General features: G+C 45.5%; 1 protein-coding gene across 2 annotated transcripts in view; it reads right to left on the reverse strand.

Moving 5' to 3' along the window:
* The window catches only part of KLHL5 (kelch like family member 5), a 73,134-nt gene that overhangs the window by 12,424 nt on the left and 39,899 nt on the right, over positions 1-20,811 (reverse strand). For both annotated transcript variants that reach the window (XM_075567866.1, XM_075567865.1), the window contains exons 5-6: positions 4,547-4,759; positions 2,559-2,745 (exon numbers count right to left, since the gene is read on the reverse strand). In XM_075567866.1, coding sequence (XP_075423981.1) covers positions 2,559-2,745; positions 4,547-4,759 — 400 coding nt within the window. The remainder of the gene's footprint in view (positions 1-2,558; positions 2,746-4,546; positions 4,760-20,811) is intronic.

Here is a 20,811-nt window from a genome sequence, read left to right on the forward strand (position 1 = left end):
TTTTGCCATGTTAAGTTTCAGTCGGCAGATGGCCATCCAGGATGATATTCCAGAGAGGCATTCAGAAACTTTGGTCTGTATAGCAGGTGTAAGGTCAGGGGTTGAAAGGTAAATTTGTGTGTCGTCAGCATAGAGGTGATATTTAAACCCAAAATATGTGATTAGGTCACCTAGAGAGAGTGTGTAGAGAGAAAAGAGAAGGGGTCCCAGGACAGAGCCCTGGGGTACCCCCACAGAGAGATCAATAGAGGAGGAGGAGGTGTTAGCAAAAGAGACACTGAAGGTACGATGGGAGAGGTAAGAGGAGATCCAGGATAAAGCTTTGTTCCGAATACCAAGAGTATGGAGAATGTGAAGGAGAAGAGGGTGGTCCACGGTGTCGAATGCTGCAGAGAGGTCGAGTAATATGAGCAGAGTGTAATGACCTCTGTCTTTGGCAGCGTGGAGGACGTCAGTTATTTTAGTGAGGGCTGTTTCAGTAGAGTGAGCAGTGCGGAAGCCAGATTGTAGAGGGTCTAGTACAGAATAGGTGTTGAGAAAGTGTAGCAATCGAGAGAATACAAGACGTTCAAGGAGTTTGGAGGCAAAAGGCAGGAGGGAGACAGGTCGATAGTTAGAAGGACAGGTAGGGTCAAGCTTGCTGTTTTTGAGTAATGGTATAACGGTTGCATGCTTGAAGGATGAAGGAAAGGTACCAGAGTAGAGGGAAGAGTTAAAGATCTGTGTGAGCATAGGGATTATAGAAGGAGCAAGAGGTTTTAGGAGATGGGAGGGAATGGGATCAAGAGGGCAAGTGGTAGAGGGAGAAGAGGAGATCAGCAGTGATACATCCTCCTCCGAGATAGCAGAAAAAGAGTCAAGAAAGATAGGAGGAGAGTTGGGAAGCATTGTGGGATGGGAGGAGGCAACAGATGGGATGTTCTGCCATATGGACTCCACCTTTTTCTTAAAAAAGTCAGCAAAGTCCTGACAACATTTAGCGCCGCCGACAGTCTTGTGAAGCCCCCCTCTTTCTCACCTTGTTCTCTCCCCCCATCAATCACTCAATGCCCCCCCGCCTGTCACTCAATCCCCCCCCCCCCACACACACACACAATTAATCACCCCCCTACAATACCTTCACACACACACACACACACACGAATGCAGAAGTTGGGCCTGTCTCCTAGCGGCCCCAACTTTCATCGCCGAGCAGGGGGTGGCGGAGGCCTGCTGCAGAAGCAGCAATAAGGGCCTGGCAGCCAGGCACAGAAGTTGAGCCTCGTAGCAGTGTATGTCGGCGGCTCTCACTAAGCTGACTACTTGACACAGGAGCCAGAAGGTCCGCGACACACTGGCACCCAAAGGTGTCAGAAAGTTATACTTCGTAGTCAGAAAACATTGCGGCACATATATACTAAGCAGGGCTATTCTTCCTGGCGCTGGATGACCTTCCGGCCCATTCATTTGTATCTTGTGGAATAACACCGCTAAGTAAATATTGCCCTATATGCTCCATCACTAAAAATAAATAAATCCACTTTTTTTTCTAATTTGGCCATACTTCATAAAATGGTCTCGTATGAAATGTCATATAAATGGAAATATATAGTTTATGTTGCAATTCTTATTTTAGCGGTTTGTCTCATAATAATGAAAATATAACTTTATTTTATATAATTTATAACATTGTTACGTTATACAGGGTTATAGCCACCACTCCGGGTTTGACCCAGAGACAATGGCTTTTGGCCACGTACCTCAGTGCTACGGGTTTACCTAGTAAACCTCCGGGTGGCGGCGTTCAGCAGTGTCTCCCAGCATCTTCCCCTGGAACTACTGTCAATATGGCCACGCGGCATCAAATGGTGCAGCGTTGCCATGTCAACGGGAACGCCACAGCGTCACGTGACGCCCATTGCCATGACAACGAGTTGCTACGTGACACCACATTACCATGGCAACATGACGCCATAAGGCATCCCGTTATGGCAACCAGATGCCGCGACGCCACGTAGCAACTCGACACCATGTGACGTCGCGCGGCCATATTGACAGTAGTTGCAGGGGAAGATGCCGGGAGACGAAGGTAAGCGCTAAATTTAAAAAAGTTGTCTCCGGGTTAGCCTTCAGTAGAAGTTGGCAACCCTGGTTGCATATTCCCTGTATTATTTTTTATGCTGTGACTTGTATTTATTCATATTTTGTCCTTTTATGATTCAAGTACATATTCCCAGTATGTATTACATCTCATAATTTTTGTTGCTGCTGTGAACCGGTTTTTACATTGGTGATGGTATACAATTACAGATAATCATATGTACATTTCATGTAATTATCATTTGAATTTGTTTTTAGTTTAAATAAAGATTAAAAATACAAAATGAGATGTTAAAAAAAAAAAAAAAGTGTGAGTAGAAACAAACATTATCCCTATGCGACTTAATTTGCAACATTCATTTAATACTGTCCCAATGAAAAGAACTAGAGCACGGAAAGGAAAGAATATGAAGTATATGTATAAAGGGGATTTTTTTTTCTTCTTCATTGTTTCAACAATCCAGAATATAAAAGAATACCCTTGGTAGCATCCATTCCACCAACAGCAAATAACATTCCGACTGTAGACTTTCTCGGCTTTGTGCGAGGGCTCTGTAACATGGGTCGTCTCTCAGGCAGTAAATGGTATTTCATGGCTTCCATAATGAGTTTCTGACACTCAATGTCATCTCTAAACAGTGGATTATTTTCCATGTCTGCAAGGAACTGCAACAAGGAATTGTACATTATTATGTGTTTAATAAAGCAAAAAGTGCAGCTTGTTAAAGCTGCAGTTCAGTCAATATCCTGCATGTGTGTTTTTTTTAAATAAATCAGTTCTGTAGTAAGAAAAAATACTTTTAGCATTTTCTGTTTTAAAAAAAACAACTTTGAAAGACCAATTTTCTTGTATTCTATTTTAATAACCATTTGCTAAGGCACTGCCCCTTCATGTCCTGTCACAAGCCCTGGCACACCCCTTTGTCAGCTTTGCCCTCCCTCTAGCACATGTCAGTGCAGGAGTGCTCATGAATATTCATGAGCTTCCACTGACGGACAGAAGCAGAAAAATAACAGATCCCTTCACTAATGATGTCACCAAATTTCGCCGATCAATACATGGAGAACGAATTGACCTGCAGCTCTGCCGTTCTTTAGGTAATTAGAGATTGCACACATGAAATTATTGAAGTAAAAAAATAAATTAAAAAAAAAAAAGACTGAACTGCAGCTTTAAGTCATAGCAATTACATTTGTATGATCACATGAATATTTTTCTGATCCAATATAAGAGTGCTTCATAGATGAAAACACCTAGTGTGTAGAGTTTTAGAAACCGCACAGGTTTTTCTTCACCTGTACGGGTGAGGTGACCTGTGAAAAAGTTTGTTTAGTAGAATTTAATCTATGAAGAATTCTCATATTGAATCACATTAAAAAAAACGGATCAATAATAATTTGAAAGTCAGAGATGGAGAATAATGAATTCCAAGGCTTTCTAGATTTAACAGACAGTTAATGTGACGTTTCGCAGTAGTGTCAGCTCTGTAAGTGCACATATGTGCTATGAAACAACTTTTCTGCATACACTTAGCTTAGTGATTATGTGTGTAGTTAATTTAGAGGGCTATTCACGATTACATAGGGAACGATTAAATAGAAGAGGTGGTGGTCTATTTTTCATTTCTTTATGAGACAATTACCAAAAGTGTCACTAGGCTTTTTGTTTGCCTTCCTCTTGACCAATGTAGCTATAAACATAGGATGAGTACACCCAACAGGTCAGGTTTTCAAGATATTCCAGCTTCAGCACAGGTGGTTGGATCAGTCCCCGCTTTGGCACAGATGGATCAACCAGTATCCGCTTCAACAACAGTGGCTCAATCAGAAGATTTGATGGAACCTCTGATTGAACCACCGGTGCTGAAGCTAGGATATCTGAAAACCTGACCTGTTGGGGGGAGGGCTTAAACTGGAGTTGAGCACCCTTGCATTATTCACTAAACATCTTTACGTGACCTATAAAAAAAATGTTATAAATCTGTTTTGACACTCTCCCTGGTTATGCCCAAAGATGGTTGTAAATATATGTATTGTTTTACTAGCTGCATTCATTGCTTATTTTTGATGACATGCTTTATGGCAAATTGCATTTTGCGGTTAGGGTCCCTATTCTTCTCTTATGAATAGGATAAATAGCAATGTAATTATACTTTATTCAGTAGCCACAAAACTGCGGTCATTAAAAAGGTATTTTATGTATTAAATGTGATGGCAAGGGAAAAAGAATCCAGGCACTCCAATGGTTAATACATCTTGACAAATGTCCCAGAGTGAAAGAAACCTCAATCCTGCGTGAATAAACCATTTTTTCTTCCCCAAAGACCATTGTAATGCCTGGATGATTCTTCTTCTTCTTTTACTACATACAAGTTCCCTGGGTACTTGATTCGGCAACTGTGGCCTGGCTATTATAAAGATGAGTGCTCCTAAACCATGAACACAATTAGCAACAATTCCTTTTTACCTGTGGTGCAAGCAGCGGTAATCTGATGTAAGCCAAGAGTTTACTGAGGTCTGTCCGTCTCTGTTCCACATCGTGCCGCACCCAGGTTAGCAGAGCATTAAAAATGGTCTCTTCATTGGGAATATTCATATCATCACTTGCTAAGATTTTGGCAATTTCACCTCCCGGTAATAATAAAAACTCTTGATTCCTGATTACTTCCATGAAATTCTCCTGTCAAAGAAGGAATGAGCAATGATTAAAAAAAAAGGAAGGTTGAGATATTATAAATAAGTCTTGGAATCGATTGCATTTTTCAACTTGTCATTACAGTATACCGAACACCTGTTATTCAGCACTTAGTTTCTTTATGCTCTGCAATGAAATAACGTAACATGCAACATGCTCAGAGTGACAGAAGGGTGGAATCAAATGGAGCTCTCTCTCGAAAGGTGCAATCCATCAGAACAGGTTTTGAGGAAAAAGAACCCACAAGAAATCAAAGTATTCCTAAAATACCATATAAACTAGAGATGGGAGAGTTCAGGGTTGGGAAGTGGCAAAATGCAAGTGCCCCCCCCTCCCCCCCCCCCCCCGAAATTCTGCAGTTTGGACCACTCTAATCGCAGCTTGGTCACTTGAGACTGAGGCAAAGTGGATGGAAAACCTTAGTTCTTGTGTCGGCTTGAACTCTGGGTCTATACAGTGAGAACAAGTGTTCTTGCAGTGCCGTCCTCGCCGTCAGGAAGGCTTGCCAACGGCTTTCAAAAAACGCATTGGGGATCATGGTTAAAACAGGCCTCTCGCATGTATTTTTGCTCACTAGAAATTATATAATTCTGGTGAGTCTTAGATCAAGATCGAGTACATACTGTATATGATAAACGAAGCTATGTCTGCCGTGCCCCCAAGTACTTTGAGGCTTGAGCAGTAAGTGGAAGTTTATGTTTGTACACTATTAAAAGAAGGTACCTGCTTCCCTCAAAGAGGTTGCAAAGTGATGAATGCAACAAAAAAATTGCGATGCCCCATCCTTACTACCAAAATGTCAGCCTCATCTAAATGATGTTTTATGGCAATCATCAGTAGTTACAACTGTCCCCATCTCCCCTGTTTGAAAGTTGGTAACCCCTATTTACTACATAGTAAACAATAGAGGAATACATACAACAGTCCTTGGGTGCATGGGCAAAAAAAAAAGAACAAAAAAAAAGAAGAAGAGGCGGGGGTTTAAGAGAAAAAAACAATTAATTGTGAGGTTTGCACGCACAGAATAAAAACTTGATTGTTGCCTTGTACGTATGTCTATTTATATAGCGCCATTAATGTACATAGCGCTTCACAGCAGTAATTCACGTGACAATCATATAAATAACAAATAATATAAATAACACATAAAGGGGAGAAGTGCTTCTGACATAAAAGTAACATTTTGGAAGAGTTGTCCCTGCTCCGAAGAGCTTACAATCTAATCCTTTAGGGTAGGTACTCCTGTAGGTCTGTTCTCTAGCTGTTCAGCCCTGTTGAATATTTGGATCCGGGTGGTATGCAGAAAGGAAGACACGAAACACCCAAAAACAAAAAAAACTGTGCAATCCTATTTATTAAATAAAAAACGTACTTCTGGCCTCCGCACGGGCACCCTCTATCTCTCCAGTGACTACACAAGAATGGTGCCATGGAATAGTGCTGGGCGGGCGCCCCAGCTGGAAGTGCCTCTCAGATGCTACCTTGTTAGTCCAGAACAGCTATTATATGTATTACGCATTGATTAAATGTGAATGGATCTCGCCTTTTATGATTTTGACTTAATACATAGGATTGCCCAATTTCTGGGGGTGTTTCTTCGGGTATACCCGGATCCAAATACTCAACTGAGCTGAATACTGGCAGGAGACTTACATAGAGAACAGATCAACAGGAGTGCCTACCCTTAAAGCAGCAAAACATGTGAAATCTTACATGTTTAGTTTTTTTTTTTTAAATAAATTAGTTTTGTAGTATTAGATAATAGGGACTTTTTTTATTATTATTATTATTCAACTCAATGTCATTTTTAATGAGTTTTAATATACTGACCATCCTCTATAGCAGGCTTTAGCCCACCTCCCAAGCAGTGCAAGATAATTACAACACTTTCCTGTTTGTGATAATTTGTTGCCAATGTTCCCAACCGTTTGCGCTGCAAACTGTAACAATTGTCAATGTTACTTTAATGTAACTCAGCAGCTACAATGTATCCTGATATTACTGACTGAAGGATTTATTGAACAGAAAGGCAGCCGTTTCTTTAAGAGTTCAAGCAAGATTTTGACAGATTTATAACAGGATTGGGGGTATAGGAAAGGACGGGAATATACAGCGTGCGTGGCATACACAAATGTCCTAATCCCTATGCGGCCGCCCCTATTGCGTGCACCCACGCCGGAGCACAATGGCGCCACCGCGTTTTGAAAAGACAAAAATGTTGTTTCAAGCGCGAGCGCGTGACTTCAGCGTCACGTGAGCTGGTTCAATCAATGAGGGCGAACAAGCTTCGTGACGCGTCCGCCACGCCTCCCCAATCTCCTGCAGCAATAATCGGACATCGCTTTGGCGAGAGGTGCCCGCAACGTGATGGGCGCGCGCCAGCGGGCACCATGATCCAAGCCTTAGAATGTAGAATTATACATTGTCACATGCTTTAAATCTAGAAAGAAGATGAACAATAGGGGGGAAACCTGGATTGCTGCTTTAAAGCTACAATGACATTTTTATTCTGTGATTGCAAAACTCATCATTTTTCTGTTTTCCCTCCCCCTTTTTTTCCCCAATACGTGCGAGCACAATGTTGTTTTTTTTTTTTAACATCAATATAATCTAAAAAGACCCTCAAGGAAGGTCTCTTCTTTCACTTGGTGGTATTTTGTCTAACCATCACTGTATAATTATATTAATGTTTATGTGCTATATGCATTTATGTTATACTAGCTATTAATTGGGAGTATGTGTACCAACACCTACTAAAGCATTACATATATGTAACATACATCCTACGGTCCTTTTGGGTAAAAAAGGCTATTCTTAAACGATAGTGGAAACCTTGCCTGTCACAATACTACGGGGTGATGTAAAAGACAAATTTGGAGGGAAATTGGCAGAAACTGCTTCATTTTCATCTCGTGTCCTGCACAGTGCATCAGGGTCTGTTCTGCATTTTGTGCTGTGTGCAACAGCTTGTGATTTGGGGAGTGTCTCTGTGTGTCACTTATGTATCTTATATTTGAGTAAAAAACCCAGCCAGGTCTTAGGTGGCATAAACGTCTCAGGGTAACATTTTGCTCCAGCAGCAAGGTTTGAATGTTCAATGCACTCTAGCAATAAACGGGCTGCCCTTGAGCAGGAACCATAGAAAAAGACAGGGTACCCAGGTACAGAAAATTAAAAAGGCTTTATTAAGGCATTAGTGAGTGGTAAAAAAATGACAGGGTAGTCCTCCCACGCGTTTCGCGCAAGTGTTTGTGCTCTCTCATTTTGCACCAACTGCAAGAAACACTTTTACGTTAGACACATATGCAAGCATAAAATAGAGCAATACGTCCAAACTAACACCTACTGTATTTGCACTTTCTTTACGCCGATACATCCCCCACTATGTTCTATTCTATGATCCCATCTGATATACCATAAATGTTATAACTAAAAAAAGTGGGCAGAAATTAGAATTGTGAGAAAGTCCTTCCACTCTAGAAGAATGGTGCATGCATAGGACATGCACACGGAACGGTGGGGGAGTTTAAGAAGTATAAATGAAATATGATGCAGCATGTAAGGTTCTAGAATAGATGGGGAAAGTACTGTAGGCAGACTCTATGGGCCAGTTGGTCTTTATCTGCCAACAAGGAGTTCTCCAGAGTTGTTGGGTGCACGTCTCCAACAGATTGAACGCACATTCAAATAAAGCCTTTGCTGCTGTAAATGTGAATTATTTAATAGTCAAAGAGAAACAATATAACTATATATTCATGCATGTCCCTATCCGTACAACCTCTGTAGGTAGACCAAGAGACATTGCAACATCAGTCTTGCTCACAGTAGACTCCTTGTTCTTCTAAAGAAGGGAGAGTGTTTATATAACTGATGTTAGGGCGTTTCCTGGATACTTGCACAAGTCATAGAGTTTCATCATTTTAAGTGGTTACTTTATTCTGATGGAAATGTTACTAGCATGATTAACCCCAATTCCGGCTACAAACAAAATTACAGTATTATGCAGCTGGAACCACTAGTAACAAAAGAAAATGTGAAAATTCCCATCTGCTTTCAGAGCTGGTGGGCTTTATTGCGCTGTTTGTAATGGTAGTGTCGTGTAGCAACCACTATATTTGTACCAACAGTGCAGAGAAACCAGAGTTATGTTGGTGTAGCCCCGAGGTAAAATTTAAATCCCTGGCCCCTCTCCGCGAGTGCCGTGAGGTAGCGGGTGCCGCCGGAGGCTGCGACGGACCCGCCGGCACTTCGCGAGGGTGGGGGCCAGTGCAGGGAGCGGTGCAGGCTGGTTGCCGGGGACGCGATCGGGCCGTCGCTAAGGCCGCGATCGCGTTGCCACCGGCTCGGCGGCTAGGAGAGAGTGCGCCGCCATTGCGCGTAGGTTCGCGCATGCGCAGGAGGCGGCCAGCGCGCGATAGGACTCCAGGGCAAGGGAGAGGTCGCGCGAGAGTAGGGAAGAGGATAGGAAGGTTGAGGCGGCCATTAGGGGTTCGCGCATGCGCGAGGGAAGCGCGCACGCGGCCCCAATGCATTAGGCAGCCCCTGGGAACTACAATTCCCAGGAGGCTTAGGGAGGCAGAGGTCAGGTGCTCCCTAGTGGCCAATAGGGCTGAAGGAAGCTCAGCCCGGGAAAAGAGATACATTTCCCGGGCTTTGCAACAGCAGTCAGGCAGAGGAGAAGGAAGGAGTAGGAAGGGTGCAGGGAGCGCGTGGCTCCTGCATCAGGTAAGGGTTCTCCCTAGATCCCCAGGCAGGCCCCAATTCACGGGTAAGGGTAGGGGGTAACTGAAGAGGGACGCCTTAGACTGAGGAGGGACGCCTTAGCTAGGGAGGTGACCCTTGAGTGTGGGAAGGTGCTGGTTTGGCCGTGCCGCAGCGGAGAGTGCTGTGGGCACTGTCAAAGAGGCACGGTGTGCTAGCAGTGTGTTTGCTGCGGGATCCAGGGGCTGTGTGTTATTACAGCTGCCTGTGAGTAGTGTCGCTGTATGTGCTGGGCACAGTGCGTGCAGTGTGTGTGAAGTGTGGATCCCTGCAGGCTGACAGTGTGTGCGGTGTGTCAGCTGCAGGTGAGTTGGGAATAGCTAGTAGCAGATACAGTTGAGACTGGGTAGCTAGGGGAAGGGGGGCGGTTATTGTCCACAGGCCCTAGGAGTTTTCCCCAAGCCATCCCAGGTTGCGGTTCTTCAGGGACAGGCCCTAGGTTAGGGTTGCTGTCACTCAAGTAGTAGGTATTGATAGGAAGGCGGTTCCGGTTCCCCTGCGGTTGGTGTTGCCGTGATCCGGTTGCAGTTCCCGTTGAGCGGTGGGACCCTCGTTGGGGTCCACCGGCAGAGTACCTGGAATAGGATCAGACGGACGTCTGACCCTTTTAGAAGAAAGTGTGTTGCGGTCCCGAGCATCGGAGTGCTCGGAAGGTATCTTCCATATTCTAAGTGCACCAACTGGGCCCTAGCTTAAATAGTGACTGCGCAGTCACCCACGACCTTTCGTAGGAGGACGAGACATTGGGTGTGGGGTGATCACAGGACACTGGGTGGGGTACACCAGACATTGGGTTGATGTGATGCGGGTAGAGCATCTGGTTATGGTTATGTTATGTAATGTGTTATATGTGTGTTAAGTAAAGAGTTAGTTATTGGTTATCGTATCTGTGTGTTATTGTATTTCTTACTCAGGGCTATCTTTCCTCACGGGGGATCCTGGGTAAGTGGAGGCGCTGCACCAAGTAAGGGTAAGGGTTTTTCCCCAGGCTCCCAGCTAGCGGAGGCTCAGATCTCCTGGAGCCACACAGGTTATGCAGTACCAGTAGTCCTTTAGAGCAGGTGTGTTGCAGGGAAAGGGACCGGTTAGACCACGAGGGGCCAATGTGGGATTGGGTGGGTCAGCCGGTTCACAAAAAGGGCTACATTTGGAGGCGCTGCTGAGATGATATCAGACCTGGGGTGCCCTGTACATGTTTTTCTAAATTATTGTCCTATTTTTGTTCCACCATGTGGGTGCTCTCAAAGCAGGAGGTCTACGCTTGGGCCTTGAAAGTGAACGTGACTCCTAACCGCGTGGTTGCCGTGGGGGCAGTCCCGGCTGGCGTGCCCTTGTTAGAAGTCCAGGCGCAGGTTCGGAAGCTCCCTGGACTGTCGGGTACGTGGGTCAGAGGGCGAAGGTATGATGACACCGTGCAATGGAGTACTGTCCTGATATATGTAGGCCAGACCCTAAGCGAGGAAGATGGCCCTAAGTTCTTAAATTTGCCCGGGGGTCCGACTGATGGGTGCCCCTTTATCTACCCTGACTTGGCAGTTTCTACCTGCATCGAGAGCCCTATAGACATTGACCGTGAGCCCCACCTAAAATGGCGGCTCCCGCCAAATCAAAATGGCACGTGTGCGGCTGACTGCCAGCATGCACAGGAAAATGTTGCAACCCTTCTCCCAGGACTGGCGGGAAAGCCAGAGCCCCGCCCCCACACTGTGAGTGACTCAGAACAGAGTTTGCAACATTCCCCAAAAGACTGTGCTGTTTTTCCTCTAGAGTCCACCAGGGGGAGGGAGTGTCGTGAGCAGAAATCAGCCAACTCTGTTCCCCCTAAGGAAAGCAAGGGATGCCGAGAAAAGCACCCTTGGCTGTATAGAATCGTACGGGCCCCCCATTTAGACTTGTCAATGGCGGTGTGCCCGTGTGCATTAAGAGACTGGAAGGCGACTGGTGGCTGGGCGGACGGGTCCCCTGAGTTAGCCGTTGCCCTCACGATGACCGTGGTAGACGGGGAAGAATGCCTGCACGGCCGTCTGCATGAATGTGAGTGTCCTGTGGGTGAACTGACCCGAGGGCCCGAGTGCCCTGAGTGTGCGGCGCAGTTCCTGCAACCCAAACTGCCGCAGCCTACCGAGCTGCCAGTGGGGGAGGACACTGTAGCAGAACTGGATTGTCCTTTCCCTGGGAAGGAAGAGCAGGAACCTCTGATGGCGGAACCTACAGAGAAAGAGGCGCCTGATGGTGCTACCAAGGTGGGTGAAGCCGTTACTAATTTTTCCACTTCAGCGATGGAGGGCCCGTGTGCCCAAGTGAACTTGCCAGACGCTGAGGCGGAGCCGCTGAAGGCGGAGCTCCAGATGGCGGAACCCCAGATGTCGGTTCCAGATCCGGTTCCCGAGCAGGAACCACCGGGACCAGAACCACAAGTCCCGGAAGGCCAGGGTAAGGTGTTTATACCCCCGCCCTTGTGCGATGAGTCCAGCGACCGACCGAGCGTGGTGATGCGCCTGGCGGCGGACCACTCCAGTGAGGTCACCGAGGCAACCGCCTCAACTGATCCAGACCCTGATGTGGGCCCGTGTGCCCTGCAACAGCCAGTCCGGCCTATCAACGAGGTACCAGCGGTCCCAGGCGTGGGATCAGTACCTGCCGATACCGACCGGGGTAAGTTGACTGCCCCAGGGGTGTCGGGTGTGAGCTCCCCGGTGATCGTGGAGCCTGGTGACTCCAAAGGTAGGGTCACCCGGGCGATGGGCTCACCCCGTCATCGCGTCCTGGTGGAGGTGTCTCCCCCAGAAGATCTCTGCGGATCGTGGAACGACTCCGACCTCATCAAGGGATCCGGTGTAGCGGACCGGAGTGACCCATACTCCTGTGAGAGGAGTCTCCAAACGGGCCTACCCGAAGAAGTGGTGCCGTCCGCGGACGAAGTCACCGTTAAAGGGATTGTTGGAGCGGACAAAGACTCTGTTGAGACCGCTCTGGTAGTTGTGGCCTCTCCCAGGTGCGCGATGGAGCGCTATGTTCGCCATGTGGTGGATCGAGGAAAGAGACTGAGCCTCCCTGTCTCCCGTGAGACGAGACCGGCGGAACCGGAAAGGGTCAATACCCAGGACCCCGTACATTTTTTTTGCGCGAGGGAGAAGGTGGGTTGGTGCAAGGGACAGGTCTTGAGCTCCAAAAGACTCACAGGAGTCAAGGTGGGATACCCTCACCCAATCTGTTAGGGGCACTCCACTCTGAGACTCAGCTAGCCTCGGGTATCCATATGAGGATTGATGACAAAATGCATGTTACATGTGATGTGATTTATGCCATGTATTTTCCATTATATAATTCTCTGTACGGTTGCTACCCAAGCGAGGACGTTGGGATTCTGCGAAGGGGAGAATGTAGCCCCGAGGTAAAATTTAAATCCCTGGCCCCTCTCCGCGAGTGCCGTGAGGTAGCGGGTGCCGCCGGAGGCTGCGACGGACCCGCCGGCACTTCGCGAGGGTGGGGGCCAGTGCAAGGAGCGGTGCAGGCTGGTTGCCGGGGACGCGATCGGGCCGTCGCTAAGGCCGCGATCGCGTTGCCACCGGCTCGGCGGCTAGGAGAGAGTGCGCCGCCATTGCGCGTAGGTTCGCGCATGCGCAGGAGGCGGCCAGCGCGCGATAGGACTCCAGGGCAAGGGAGAGGTCGCGCGAGAGTAGGGAAGATAGGAAGGTTGAGGCGGCCATTAGGGGTTCGCGCATGCGCGAGGGAAGCGCGCACGCGGCCCCAATGCATTAGGCAGCCCCTGGGAACTACAATTCCCAGGAGGCTTAGGGAGGCAGAGGTCAGGTGCTCCCTAGTGGCCAATAGGGCTGAAGGAAGCTCAGCCCGGGAAAAGAGATACATTTCCCGGGCTTTGCAACAGCAGTCAGGCAGAGGAGAAGGAAGGAGTAGGAAGGGTGCAGGGAGCGCGTGGCTCCTGCATCAGGTAAGGGTTCTCCCTAGATCCCCAGGCAGGCCCCAATTCCCGGGTAAGGGTAGGGGGTAACTGAAGAGGGACGCCTTAGACTGAGGAGGGACGCCTTAGCTACGGAGGTGACCCTTGAGTGTGGGAAGGTGCTGGTTTGGCCGTGCCGCAGCGGAGAGTGCTGTGGGCACTGTCAAAGAGGCACGGTGTGCTAGCAGTGTGTTTGCTGCGGGATCCAGGGGCTGTGTGTGATTGCAGCTGCCTGTGAGTAGTGTCGCTGTATGTGCTGGGCACAGTGCGTGCAGTGTGTGTGAAGTGTGGATCGCTGCAGGCTGACAGTTTGTGCGGTGTGTCAGCTGCAGGTGAGTTGGGAATAGCTAGTAGCAGATACAGTTGAGACTGGGTAGCTAGGGGAAGGGGGGCGGTTATTGTCCACAGGCCCTAGGAGTTTTCCCCAAGCCATCCCAGGTTGCGGTTCTTCAGGGACAGGCCCTAGGTTAGGGTTGCTGTCACTCAAGTAGTAGGTATTGATAGGAAGGCGGTTCCGGTTCCCCTGCGGTTGGTGTTGCCGTGATCCGGTTGCAGTTCCCGTTGAGCGGTGGGACCCTCGTTGGGGTCCACCGGCAGAGTACCTGGAATAGGATCAGACGGACGTCTGACCCTTTTAGAAGAAAGTGTGTTGCGGTCCCGAGCATCGGAGTGCTCGGAAGGTATCTTCCATATTCTAAGTGCACCAACTGGGCCCTAGCTTAAATATTGACTGCGCAGTCACCCACGACCTTTCGTAGGAGGACGAGACATTGGGTGTGGGGTGATCACAGGACACTGGGTGGGGTACACCAGACATTGGGTTGATGTGATGCGGGTAGAGCATCTGGTTATGGTTATGTTATGTAATGTGTTATATGTGTGTTAAGTAAAGAGTTAGTTATTGGTTATCGTATCTGTGTGTTATTGTATTTCTTACTCAGGGCTATCTTTCCTCACGGGGGATCCTGGGTAAGTGGAGGCGCTGCACCAAGTAAGGGTAAGGGTTTTTCCCCAGGCTCCCAGCTAGCGGAGGCTCAGATCTCCTGGAGCCACACAGGTTATGCAGTACCAGTAGTCCTTTAGAGCAGGTGTGTTGCAGGGAAAGGGACCGGTTAGACCACGAGGGGCCAATGTGGGATTGGGTGGGTCAGCCGGTTCACAAAAAGGGCTACATTGGCAACAGCTGTAATATAAGCTCGTTCAGGAAGAAACTTGATTTGGTTTAAAAAAAAAAAAAAAAAGGCACGATTACATTCCATTAAAAAAACGAATAAAAGAAAAGAATAATGGAAAAAGAAAAACAAAAACGTTGCAGTGATTCAACCTTCTCCATTATAAAGCAGCAATACAGGTTAAATTAAAAAATAAATAAAAAATATATTACAGAATTGAAGCAGTGGGTCTTCTGACTTGAACTGTGTGACTGTCAGCCCCGGGGATCCCCTGCTTCCAGAGATACTTACCTCCGTAGGGGGTGCTGGTATCCCTGCGGGCAGGGAACAGTGCGCCTAACACAATGGTGGCGTTTAAATGTCCAGCGTCACACAGGCCAATAGGAAGCTGTGACGTCTTCCAGAGCGGCATACTATTGCCCCGCGTGATCGGAACCTTTAAACTGAAAAGATACCGGTACTCCCTGCGGCGGTGAGTATCTCTGGAAGCAGGGGGGACTCCAGAGCCGAATCTCCCCTAAGCTCAAATTAACACAGTTCAGCTCCGGAGACCCCCTGCTTCAATCCTGCAATAATAATTATAAAAAAATATTTTTTAAAAATGAAACCCGTATTGCCGCTTTAAACTAGACTGGGAAAGTGGTGCTAAGCTCCCACATCCCTAGCATTGTTCATACAAAGGAACATGATATTTATTTTGGTGAAAGTGTATGAGGCCTTGAGAACGTTTATGACAACAGAGGGTAATGTCACAGGGGCTCAGGGTAGCGATGAAGCTCTGGGCAGTTATCAATATTCTATGGGGAAATTATACAACTACATACATTTAGTCTGTGTTTTCCTTGTTCATTAAAATAGAGCAGTGTGTTTGCAATGGCATCCACTACCTACACCCACTGCAAAAACCCGAAAGCCAAATCTTAAGCAGCATAACATTTCAAACCCACTCAGCAACATATGTTGGGTCTAGATTAAAATGACAAGAACTCAGACATATACCACAAATCAAAAAAAATAAAGGATTAGAGCCAGATTGAATAGCTATTTATGCGAGACAAAAAGCCTACATTGAAACAGCATTACACAAACCAGCAAAAATAAAATAAGTAGGGCCTCATCTCCAATTTAAAAATGTTGCAGCAATGGGGGGGGGGGGGGGAATAGTGACAGTAAAGCAGATGTTAGGGGTCAGTATAAGTATCCCACATATTTATTTGCATCAATATTTCTCCTTGATAGAAAACTTCAGGAGCAATTCACAAGGATAATTGGTCTGCTCAACTATTTGGTCCTAAAAATCTATTCTTCATTACAAAGTGAATTTGAATCTGAGCAAATACTACAGCTTTGTTAAGAAAGTACAGGCATACCCCGCATTAACGTACGCAATGGGACCGGAGCATGTATGTAAAGCGAAAATGTACTTAAAGTGAAGCACTGCCTTTTTCCCACTTATCGATGCATGTACTGTACTGCAATCGTCATATACGTGCATAACTGATGTAAATAAGGCATTTGTAACAGGCTCTATAGTCTCCCCACTTGCGCACACCTTTGGTACAGGTAGGGAGCCGGTATTGCTGTTCAGGATGTGCAGACAGGCGCATGCGCGAGCTGCCGTTTGACTATTGAGTGAGATGTACTTACTCGCGAGTGTACTTAAAGTGAGTGTACTTAAACCGGGGTATGCCTGTAATACAGTTACAGCAACGAGGTAATGAAAGTCTGTTCTAATTCTTTGGATGCAACTAGGGAGAATTTTTGGTCAAACCAAAATCATAGTCAAAAATAAAAAATACGTGATGATGAAAATTACTAAACGGTCTTGCACTGGTTTAATGGTGTTCACTTTCTTTATGTACACTTCCTCATAAAGGATGGGGATTATGTACTCCACATTTGTAAATTACCCTCCAATTACTATAGTACAGGAATGTGAGAAGTGAAAGTAACAATAATAAACATAATTGAGATGTATGCCGTGCCCAAGGGATCAACTTACATCAGTCATGATAAGGCCATTTAGTATTTTAATAAACTGGCACACAAACAGTTAACAGTTCCAAGTTACAGCTTAAAATACATGTTTTGTTTTTATTGAGGTCAAGACATGGCCTGGTTTTCTGTGTTTGTCTAGAAGTGAGGTTATCTGCGGCCAACATCTGGTTTTGGAAAGTGGGGTGATTGAAGCCTGAAGTTACAACTCTTTCTGACAGTAGAAATAAGCAAAATCCCGTTTAATATAACTTAAAAGGGATTCCTCTGTGTTCGGGAGACACCAAAGGGTGTGGCCAGTAAGATATTCTACATGATTGTGTAAATTAAAATATCATGAATCTGACAAGTATTTGTAAGAATACCAAATAAATCTTTGTAACATTTGCGATCAGACGAATTAAATAATGCTAAACAATCCATGATTGTGAGGGTGCAACGGTCCGATCTTCGTTTGTCTCGCGAATTTAGGAGTAAGCCAGTGGAAACAAATGGACTCTTTGCATGTGGAAAACTCACCTGGACACATTGATACAAGTCACATTATTCTAGGAGCTACGGGGATAAAGATATGTGGCATTTTCTATATTCAGGCATCGTTTGATTCAAAGGGAAAGCTATTTTTTTTAAATTCAGGAACTATTTTCACATATATGGTCAATTATTTCAACTGGCAGTGTGTTGTAATTCAATGTATGCAGCTAGAGATCATTTTTGGTCAAACCAAAATCATAATTAAAAAGATACTGTATGAGGACGGAAAAAAAAATTGATTTAAGATTTAAGCCTGACATTACTAAACTGTCTGGAACTGGCTTACAGCGGTTTGCTTTCTTTATGTACACTTCCTCACACGGGAAGGAGATTATGTACTCCACATGTGTACATTATCCTCCAATTATTAGATCACAGGAATGTGAGAAGTGAACGTAACAATGATAAAAGCCATTGAGGTGTATGCTGTGCCCCAGGGATCAACCTACATACTTTAGTCCTTTTTCATGCTCCATTCCAGTGCCCATCCAATTGTGTCTCTTATGGTGTGTACACATGTCCCTTCAATTTATATACGCAGTAGTCAACCGGCTTCACAGTTCTTCAATGAGCCGACATTAGAACACATGGAGATATCAGACATAAAAGCACACAATAGGAAAATGACATCTCTGCCAGAAGAGTTTACAGTGTAAGATGAACGTTGTGAGACACCCAGAGACAATACGAGAAGCTGTAACCGTAGTGCATTGATCGGCAATATGCAGCCTGGGGCTTCACCTGCGGCCCCCAATCGCTGGCCACCCCTGCAGCCCCCAACCACTGGCCACCCGTGCAGCCCCCAACCACTGGCCACCCGTGCAGCCCCCAACCGCTGGCCAGCCCTGCAGCCCCCAACCACTGGCCACCCGTGCAGCCCATGCTCTCTGTCCACAGTGCAGAGAAAGTGGAGATGTTACTGGTGGGTGTTGTAGCTTCTTCCCACTCCCTCTGCTGCCTAATGACAATGTGAACTGCTAGTTCTCAGGGTAAGGAGCTGAGTGGCACAGTATTCATCAATGTCTTGGCATGAAGAAGCCGACTGTAGGGGGCAGGGAGAAGCACCTATAGTTCATATAAAGAAATATGACATTTATTTTGGTGAAAGTGTACGATGCCTTGAGAACGTCTATAAACAACAGAGGGGAATGTCACAGGGGCTCAGGGAAGCGATGAAGCTCTGGGCAGTTTTCAATATTCTATGGGGAAATTATACAACTACATACATTTAGTCCGTGTTTTGCTTGTTCATTAAAATAGAGCAGTGTGTTTTTAATGGCATACACCAGGGGTGCGCAAACCAGAGGCCCCGTGCTCTTCTTCAAGGCATTTAAATTAAATGCTGGGGGATCACGTGAGGCCTCTGTAATGTCCCTTACCTTGTCTTCGGCGACACAGTGTCACGTGACTTCGCGGGGCCATTTGACGCCAAAGGCAAGATAAGGAGAGAGAGGGGGGGGGAGAGAGAGCAGGCAGGGGGGCGCAGCAGGGAAAGTTTGCGCATCCATGGCATACACTACCTACACCCACTGCAAAAGCATGAAAGCCAAATTCTGTATTAAGCAGCATAACATTTCAAACACACTCCGCAACATATGTTGGGTCTGGAATAAAATGACAAGAACTCATACATATACCACAAATCAAGAAATACAAGGATTAGAGCCAGATTGTATATATTTGCAGAAAATTACAGTTATATTCATTTTAAAAATGAAGAAAAACAAACACGTCAAATTAACACCATGTGTCTTCCTTTATCATGACAAAAGTATGTAAATGCAGGTAATGGGTTACGGGACCTTCCCCTGTAATCTGCTCACCTTGGCCTTAGCATTAAATAACAAAAATATTACATATCTGATCAGAAATACTGTCCTAAAGGATGTCCAGTCCCTTGATTTTAACCCTTTGGGTGTCCCTATGTCATGTCCGCAGAGTGAGTGTTTTCTAGGGGAGAACGCGTTCTGCACTCCATCACAACACACACACACACACACACCTTTTGAGGGCTTAAGAGCTGTACACATGGCCTTAAAAGATACATAATTTTGATTACCACTGCTATAGTGCATATCAATGGTTGGTAAATGCCAGTGTGGGTGTCGAGAACAAACAAATCTTGACTCCAGATTGTTGAAATGCCTTTTTCCCACAATTTTTCATCCACTTTCACACCTGTCTGCCCCACTAAGTAAATATGAGCAATATGTTTTCCTTTATAATAGTGACTGGGAAATATAAATTTTCTACTCCAATGTGCTAGTGAAAGTTTCCACACTAGTGCTAGTGATTATTTTCCTACTTAAATTTTTGACAGATACAACACAGGTAACAAAAAGGTACCTTACATAATACCAATATTTTGTTAGTGCTGCACTTTACACAGAATTTCTGCAGACAGTCCCTTTTCCGTAGAGCTTACAATCTAATTGGTCCCAGCGGCACAGGGAGATAAATTCACTTGTCACAAGGAGAATGGGATAACATTAACATCTTTAAATATATCTTTTAAAATGCTTACATAAAATGGAATTATGTGAGCAGCAGAAATAGCTGGAGCTCCAGTTTGACTTTACAATTATGGTTCCCATAGAAACATACGCTTCAATCCAATGGAGTTATTTTCATATTTCTCATTATTATTTATCCGATTTCTATTCCACTCAACAACATAAAAATGGGCCTAGGGACATATCCATCTGGAACTGCTTATTCATTCTAAAATGTCTTTTCCTCCTGAGCTGATTTAAGTATTTATGCACAAAAAAACCCCATAAAAGTAGGAATTGGTAACAGCAGAATATTCTGAATATATAACTTGAAGAAACAAAGTATGAACATAATAAAAACCGCACCCCGATTTCATAACCACCCACCACTGAAAACAAGGAAAGAGTCCAACGTGTCATGATGAAATGAGTATTACAGGGCGACTTTGCAAGGAAGTCTAACAGGAAATGGGTATAGAAATACTGAATTACAGTACCAGGTTCCCTCGTTTGACACACACTTATTTTAAGTAGTATCTGAACAATTAATATTGTTAACTTTATGTGGTCATTTAGCCTAATAATGTCCCCCCTATATTGTGGCTAAACCCATTTAAAAAAAGGAGTGGTGCATATCTATAGCAGAGAGCAGGAAAGAGGAGTGGTGCATATCTATAGCAGAGAGCAGGAAAGAATACAAACATTAATTTCTTTACCAAACTATTAAAGGAAGCCCATTCTTACTGCTGTTCTGCAATCAATAGGATAGTGTATTTGCAAAGGCCCCTATTCACTGTGCTGTGACACCCTCTTCCTGTGGAAGGAAGATTCTCCACAACAGATTACATTTCTCAGCTTTATTTTGAGACCTCTTCATATAATAGGGCTCCGGGTGACTAATCAGGTTATGTCAATTGTTTTTCTCTACAGTTTTGTATGACATCCTCAAAAATGTGTTAATCTTATGTATCTAAACACCAGCGGATTTGTTCTCTATACAATATGCTGTGAAGCCATCTTCGCTATGCTTGGGAATCTTATTTCAATAGCGCTGAAATCCTCCTGAGTGAGAGGACGATTGCTACAGCATATTGAATAATACATAATAGTTGGGTCAGACCA

This window comes from Ascaphus truei, chromosome 1 (genome assembly GCF_040206685.1).
Source record: "Ascaphus truei isolate aAscTru1 chromosome 1, aAscTru1.hap1, whole genome shotgun sequence".
Classification (NCBI taxonomy): domain Eukaryota; kingdom Metazoa; phylum Chordata; class Amphibia; order Anura; family Ascaphidae; genus Ascaphus; species Ascaphus truei.